The following is an 8,233-nucleotide window of genomic DNA, read 5'->3' as shown; positions in this document are numbered from 1 at the left end:
CTCACATTTCCATTATTTGTTTTTTCATCATATTATAAGTAGCATGGACACGAATACGATAACACATTAAATTCTACGACTAAAATACGTTGACACACCAAATTTTAGAAAGTATTTTCGAGATGAACTTTTAAAACATAAATATTATAGGACAGGATAGTAAAACATAAATGTAACACGATTCATATACATATAAATTACATAAATTACCATTTATAATTTTACTAAACGAGACATATTAGACAATTGAGTGGGAGGAATGTAAAAGGGAGGCCCGTGCCCCCACCTCATGACATTACCTAGGCGTTAGTGGTCATGCCTCCACTCAAATTGAGAACTAATTTTATATTTTTGATGTCCCAATAAATACTACTATATATATATATATTTTTTTATTTTTATTTTATAACACACCAATTTAACGTTCTTTCATTAAAATTATAAAAAATAAACAAATACATTTACTTTCACTCTGTTAATTTATTCACTATCAATACAATAATAAAAAAAATTAAAACTCAATTTATTCACTATCAATATAATAATAATAAAAAAATTAAAACTCTTCCTCTTAAAAAAATTAAATTTCTAAAAAGTACATTTCTAAAAATGGATTTTTATTTCAGTACCAAGTACAGCAGACAATACTTATTCTGTTATATTAATCACTCGGTGAAGGTATTGGCTAGGGCACCACCAGTACCAGTACAATTAGGACTGAAGAGTCGAAGTTCCAAAGGAAATGGTGAGAAGTAGGAAGAGTCTCCACCAAGAAGATGATGAGGAATTCCTTTCAAGAACCCCTGGTGACTCTTCCCATATAGGTATCCCATTGCCCTTCTTTCTCCTCTCACTATATATGCACACACAAATGTATGCATAAATGTGTATGTGTGTATATATATATATTCTGTGTTTTGTCTTTTTCTATTTTTTCAATTGATGTAAAAGTAGAGGGGAAGAATGCTGATCATAAGGGGAACACACATCGCTCGAAGCATTCGGAGACGGAGCAGCGTAGGAGGAGCAAGATTAATGAGAGGCAAGCACCCAATAGATTTTTTTTTTTTTTCCCTTTCAATTAGATGGTTATATATTGAGAATCTACATGAGTTTCTATGGAAATTGAATATTTTGTTTCTGTATATGCTAAAAAGAAAACTTTGTACATTGCTAAGGGTGTGATTTTGAATTATATGCTAAAAAGAAGGCAACTTTGTACATTGCTAAGGGTGTGGTTTTGTTTGTCTGAATTATATGATGTCGATAGAGCTGTAGGACATGATGTTCCTTTGTTGGAATTTTCTTAATGGCTCGCATATAATGCAGTTGGTCTGTTTTGCTATTAGGGGATCGAAATTCTAGTGATGTAATAGGATTTCCTTGCACTTCTTGGAAAATGGTAGTCTGGAAATATTGGAGGCAGCGTTCGTCTCCGTGGATATGGGTTTTTGCTTCAGATTAGTGGAGAGAGAGCTTGTTTTCGCTAGCATGACGTTTGAATTTTTAACGGGTTAGGGTAGGTGTTGAAGGTCCAGACACAGAGGAGGAGACCTACCCCGCTTCCCCACTCCAACCCTCCCCCATGACAACTCGGAACGAAAAAATAAAATAAAATAAAATAAAATTTCCCCTGATGTTTTTCAGTTCTGTCTAATATTGTACTGGAGAAACAGCTATTTGGATGTTTACAACTTCACATCAGAAGCCGTTATGTAATTAGGGTTGCACATTTGTCTCCTAAAGGTGTTATATAAATACGATTATGAATTTGATATTGTATAGAATCTATAGATTAAATTGTAAAAATTGTGAATTTGATTAAAGATGGCAGTTTGCAAATAATCACTTCGATGTGTTACCATGGCCAAGCAACTCATGTCTAACAACCTCATGGGTATTTTTTTCACGACTTCATGGGATATGTCAACACTTTTTAAATAACCCTAACGGGCTGTTCTCATCATCATTATCACCCTGCCTTTATCCCATATGGTTGGGGTCGGCCACATGAATTTTCTTTTTCCATTATTCCTATTATACACCGTGTCTTCCCTTATATTTAAGTTCTGTAAGTCGTTTTAATTATTTGAACGGGTTGTTCTTCTTATGCCATTTCATGTCCTAGTAAGGGCTTAGGGTAGTCTTGGCACCTTTCTAATCTAACCAAGGAAGCCAATGATGTTTTTGGATCCAATTGTATGGATACCGTGAGGGACTAATTTCAGAGTGGAATATATTTTCAACTGTGGGATGCTCACATTGCTGGACCTGCAGGTTACCAGCTGCCTTGATAGAACTCCATGTGATGGGACTATGGATTTTTCCCTTTTTGTTTTCCTTGCTATATTGTATTACTGAATGTGTCCTCCCACCTTGCTTGTGAGTTTAATTTTGAGTATCCTCTACCCTAATCTTTAACTCCTATTTTATCAATAAACTGTTATGTTCCACACTACTAACAAATGATAATAATAATAGAAAAAAGAAAAAGAAACGAAAAAGAGAGAGGGTATTGTTGGCTTTTGGGTTTACAATGTTTATGCAGACTCAGGAAACCTTTTATCTGGAGACCTTTATGAGTCTAGATTTTCATTTTTAGAAATTGACATAATTCAAGTGGTTGCTGGGTGGCAGTGAACTTTTTCAAATTTTATTTTCCCTAGTTGATACTCGACCCCTCAAGGAATTGTTTGCACCCAAGAGGATTCAAACCTTAGACTTGATGCTTCATGAGGCATCAGAGCCAAGTTCTTATCCACTTGAGCCAACCCTTTGGGGTTATGGCAGTGAACTTTCGATGTGCTAATTTAGAATGTTGGTTGTTACATGTAGTGCCATCTTTTTTACTCATTTTTGTTGTTTCTTTAGTATTAGTGACCATATTTCTGTGGTGATTGCACATTAAATTTCCAGTATCAACAACAAATGTTTGAATTCTTCTGGTACTCACCCATATGCAACTTTTATGAAAATTTTGTGCATGGAGTTCACAAATTTTGAAAACTGGTGCAGATTTCAAAATTTGAGGGATCTTATACCTCAAAATGATCAGAGGAGAGATAAAGCTTCCTTCTTGTTAGAGGTGCTTCGTTTCATTCCAATAGCTTATGTTACTTTTTCATTGTTCTGACCAATGATTTCATTTCCTGAAATGAGTTATTGAATGTTTGTGTCATATGCAGGTTATACGGTATATTCATCTTTTACAGGAGAAGTTAAATATGTACGAGGGATCTTACCAAGGTTGGAGTCAGGAGTCCTCAAAATTGATGCCATGGGTAAAATCCTATTATATGACATGTTTGTGTGTAGGGGGCTGTGTGTAATAATGTGGAACTCTCGATTGCTTTTTCATGCCATGTTAGTTTGCTTTTATCTGTCACTCTTTGTCTCTTTGATGTTTGATGGTCCAGTGATGTCTTGGTTTTCGTCCTCAACAAGAACGATTCATGTCCTGTGTCAATTTGGACTGAAATTGATATATCTTTAAGTTAGAAGCACGATGACATTTTGCAACTTTATGTGTGTATGCTTTCCTTTCGGGATATAAGATTGAGTGGCTGTCTATTTTCTCTTCTTTAGGAACTCAACTTCAGGAGCTTGGATGTGAGAGGGCTTTGTGCATTATCTTTTACCCTCAAACGTGCTTGTCTAGGGATGCATGCTTGTGTATGCTCATGCATTGTGCTGCCATGTGTTTGAATACTGCACGATGTATGCACTCATGCTCATCTTTCATTCGCATTCATAATCTAATTTCTTTGCCTTTTGCCAGTTATCTGGCCAGTCATTATGCTTATATGGTTTCTTTTTCTTTTGTCCCTTTTTTATCTAGGGATTTTACTTCCTCTTGGTTTAAGAGAATTCTTCATATTGTTTGCTTGATTGAGTAATTACTAGGGCATGGATTCTTTCTCATGTATTGGAAGTTCTTTGGTTGTAAATAGGAGCTGTATGAGTCTGGGTGTATGTTTTACATTTTGCTTTTTTTTCTTTCTTTTTTATTTTTTCCCCCTAGTTGGTACTCACACACCCCCCCTCCAAGGAATTGTTTGCACCTAGCAGGAATCGATCCCGAGACCTGATGCTTCATGAGGCATCACGGCCCAAGTCTTTTCTAACTAGGCCAACCCCTTGGGGTACATTTTGCTTCTTCCTATGGTGAAATTTGGTTATTGTCTCATCTTTTTGCAAACAGAAAAACAATTGTGGGCCTGTGGAAAGTTTTCTTGATCAATCTGAAGTCATAAAGAATGGCTATGGAAACGAGGATAATATTATTCTCACCCCATCAATGCTCACTAATGCACAGTATCCAGTAGAATCTGACTTGAGTTCGGGTGTTGCGTACAAAGCAACAGCTCACCCCCTTGTGACCGAGGCAGTTCCAGCTAATATGCCATTGCATCCCAACTTGTTTGGGGATGTTCCCACACAACCTCATCCGGGATCTGTTGCTGATGCTGAGCTCTTGGCTGCACAGTCACAGCCCCAATTCTGGCAGGCTAGACGTTGTACAACTGAGAATGTTGTTCCCTATACTCCAAATGAACCGGAGGAGCTGAAAATTGAGAGTGGAGAAGCTAGCAGTTCAAATGCCTACTCTCAAGGGTGCGCCTCTAAAGTAGTTTCTAGAGCATCTTGTTACATTACGTACAAAATTTGGCTGTTATTAGTTTAATTTGCTGGATTGCATTCAATTGTAATGGTATATGCTAATTTGTGTTCTAGGCTATGATCTGCAATGCCTTGGTGTTGGTTGCTGATGTAAATTATGCACTTCTCATAGGAAAATAAAGTGATGAAATGGACTTGCCTCTACTGATGACTGGTGATTAATGTGACTTGATTTGCAACTTTATATTCACTGCAAGTTTGCTTGCCAAGCATGTGCGCTCTCATTATAATATTACTAATTTGAAAGTCTTTGACTGGGGTCCTTGTAAGCTTTCATTTGTTGAAGGAATATGTCGATTAGATGCTTAGAAGGTTGGCCTCCTCATCTTTTTCAGTTGCCTCTGAACAAATCCACATTTCCCAAATTTATACCATTTGTTTTTGTTGTTGAAATTTTTTCCACGTGGGTGTCAAACATGCTTGTCTCATAGTTATTTGAGTACTAGGTCCAAAATTATAAACAGCAATCCATACGAGCATCTTATATTATAGATGTGTATATAATTGAATACAATGAGGGTGGTTTAGATTATTCAGCAATGAGGTCTATTAGTGACCTATATATAATCTCCTTTTCATTGTCTAATTCTTATCTTTTTTGGCTCCTAGAACTCCACCAGTGTGATATTGTGTAGGTTGCTGTTTGACTGGTAAAACTGTAATGGTTTCAGAATTTAGTCGGTACTTGATTAGTTGCTTTATTCTCATTAATTCTGAAACTCTTTAGGTAACAGTAATCTGGCTATTTTTCCATTTTGAGCATAAGAATTTTATGTTCTTAGACTGGACATCTTATATACTGTTATTTTGCTGTTGAGTAGGGTGTTGAATACCCTGACCCATGCACTGCAATCTTCAGGAGTGGATTTGTCGCAGGCCAGCATCTCAGTGCAACTTGATATTGGAAAACGAGCAAATAGTGGACTCAGTGCTACAATGTTCTGTGCAAAGGTTATCTATAATTTTCAACTACTTTTTAGGCCCTCATATTACTACTACCACTACTGCTATTACAATGTGTCTCCTTGTATATATATTTACATAAAACGTATATGTCATGGAGATGCAGATATTGGGGCAATGAAGGTGCACCTATTTTGTTCCTCCCATAAAGTTCACCATTGGCATTGAGGAGCCACGCTCCAAATTGGCCTAATCTGAATATAATTCACAATGGTTGCTTTATTTCTTTTATTTGAAAGTTTCTAAAAATATCTACTGCAAAGGAGCCTCTCTGCATTATCATGCAGATAGCTCAGGTTCTGCCCACCCCCCATTATGAAATTGATGTGCTTTGAAAGTTGTTTCCGTCACGTCCCCTTCTGCTGCCTTTCCACAACCCAACCCTGTATAGGCCCCTCATTTCAAAAGGTTCATTCCCCTCGCCACTCTGTTTTATTCTTACACCACACTCTTCTGCAAGCTTCCTCTGTCCTCTACCAATCACCGAAACCACTAACTTAACAAAGCTTTATTAGACAATCCTATCTATTCAATATTTCATTGCTCATTCTCCTTCCCCCAAAACAGAAACACACCACACCTATCCATCAAGTGATACTTGAACTTCTGGCAACCCTTTCTCCACATTCCCCTTCCCCCACTAATCATCCACCAACTGGGAGAGTGGGGAAAAAATCCGTTAAAATCGCTTCTCAAAACTGAAATTTTGGATATGGACATATATATAAGACTAGAATGGTGATGTTCTCACCAAATGGAACATTCTTTGTCAGAAGACCTCAGAAAGAATAACGAGGGCTAGCCCAGTGCACGAATCTCCCGCCATTGTAGGGTCTGGGGAGGGTCAGATGTAATTAATCAACAAACATTAACCTCCAACACTGCATTTCATAAGATCTCTTGATATCTAGCTTTAGACTTGGTATTTCTATTCAGTGGTATTTTGCTACACTTTTACCTTCTCATAGTAGTGGCATAATCGTTATATATAATTTTCCATTTTTTTTTTTTTTTTTTTTTTTTTTTTTAAGTAGGGGTGGGGGAATTAAGGGTTGGAGGTTCTTAAACATGCTATTACATCAATTTCCTCAGGCTTCTAGCCTTCGTTCTTGGTACTTGTAGCAACTACTGCTTGCTTAGATATGTTTTTATTGTACAAATGACAACGGGGATTGGAGTTGTTGAGGTTGACCATCAATAAAAATGGCACATGCATAGTATATAAATTATTTCAGAAATCAAATGTGGTATTTGTGTAGGATGATTAGCCTTGATTTTGTACTACTGTAAGGAGTTAAACCATCCTCTTTGGACTGCATCTGCAAGCTGTGTTCTGAAATTGTGAATAGTGAGAGTATTAGCCTTATCAAAAAAATTTATGAAATATGCATGCTCAAGTTTATCTTATGCAAATGTGTTTAATTTAAACTTTGATATTTATCTTTTAATTTTTAATTTTTAATTTTTATTTTAATATTTCATTTCGAGTACAGGATCATGAGAGTCCATCTCCCGGCAATCAAGCAAGGGCACATTATGGGGTTGGGAGCAGTGGTGAAAAATCTGATAAAGCTCATAAAAGGCTTAGACCATAACAGGGCTAGTATGGCATTTACTATACCCCATCTTCTGATATTTTCCTCCATTTTACTCCTTGCTACATTTCTCTCTCTATAATTTTTGTGGGGAAGAGTGCAGCGTATTTTTGCCTTGTGATGGTCCATAGATGATACTAGTTGTTATGTTTATGCTCGGCTAGTATGGCATTTATTATAACCCATCGTCCTGATATTTTCCCCAAATTTGTTCCTTGCTTCATTTCTCTCTTTACTGTTTTTGTGGTGGAGAGTGGGGTATTTTTTCCTTGTGATGATCCACAGATAATACCAGTGTATGTTTACGCTCGGCTAGTATGGCGTTTATTATACCCCATCTTCTGAAATTTTCCCTCATTTCGTTCCTTGCTACATTTCTCTCTTTACTATTTTTGTGGGGTATTTTTGCTTTGTCATGGTCCACAGGTGATACTAGTACGTATATGTTTATGTTTATGCTCTTGCTTTGCTGGATGCCTGAATTCTCTTAGATGAAGCTGTTTATATACTCTTCCTTCGACGGGCAATTATTTGTTAAGTGAAATTTCTTGTGTTGTTTCCTGTTTTATTGCTCTTTCCATGTTAGTTTTTGTTTAAATTTCTTCCAGATATCTAATACATTTTCTTCATATGCTGTCGGAAATAGACTTATCAAAAAAAAAAAAAAAAATTTGTGTCAGAAATTGATAGTCAAACATCATTTTAGAATGTCGTAGGACTTTAAAATCATGATTTGCTGCTTGATTGGTTAAATGACATATCCACTTTTAAGGAGAAAAGATTGAAAAACAGAGGTCCCCTCGACAGATGTATCGTGTTTGGAACTGTGGAAATTTTTTCACAAAGTTGACTGTTCAGATATTTGGCCAAATAAGTCTGAAACTTCAATGTTATTTAGAGAAATTGAATCAAAACACTAGATAATTCTTTTAATCAACTCAAGTGCTTAGTTGTTTTGTGATTGAAAATTTATGATTCTCTTTTTTTATGTATCA

General features: G+C 36.3%; 1 protein-coding gene across 2 annotated transcripts; it reads left to right on the top strand.

Moving 5' to 3' along the window:
* Positions 1 to 480: 480 nt before the first annotated feature.
* On the top strand, positions 481 to 7,782 carry LOC132316027 (transcription factor BIM2-like). Of its 2 annotated transcripts, none has more exons than XR_009483896.1 (7): positions 481 to 824; positions 955 to 1,042; positions 3,016 to 3,085; positions 3,186 to 3,281; positions 4,202 to 4,614; positions 5,540 to 5,631; positions 7,137 to 7,782. XR_009483896.1 is itself a non-coding variant. In XM_059814511.1 (7 exons), exons 1-7 carry the CDS (start codon positions 743 to 745, stop codon positions 7,236 to 7,238), a joined length of 981 nt encoding a protein of 326 aa, XP_059670494.1. In that variant the 5' UTR covers positions 488 to 742; the 3' UTR covers positions 7,239 to 7,782. The 2 variants fall into 2 exon arrangements, 1 of the variants encoding a protein (XP_059670494.1); XM_059814511.1 differs by having other exon boundaries at positions 488 to 824; positions 5,502 to 5,631.
* Positions 7,783 to 8,233: the final 451 nt, after the last annotated feature.

Source organism: Cornus florida, unplaced genomic scaffold, assembly GCF_030987335.1.
Source record: "Cornus florida cultivar Cherokee Brave unplaced genomic scaffold, ASM3098733v1 CherokeeBrave_3.0.0_Hap2_Chr07, whole genome shotgun sequence".
In the NCBI taxonomy this organism is placed as follows: Eukaryota; Viridiplantae; Streptophyta; class Magnoliopsida; order Cornales; family Cornaceae; genus Cornus; species Cornus florida.
The sequence above is the reverse complement of the archived record's forward strand: the minus strand, read 5'-3'. Positions and strand labels throughout refer to the sequence as shown.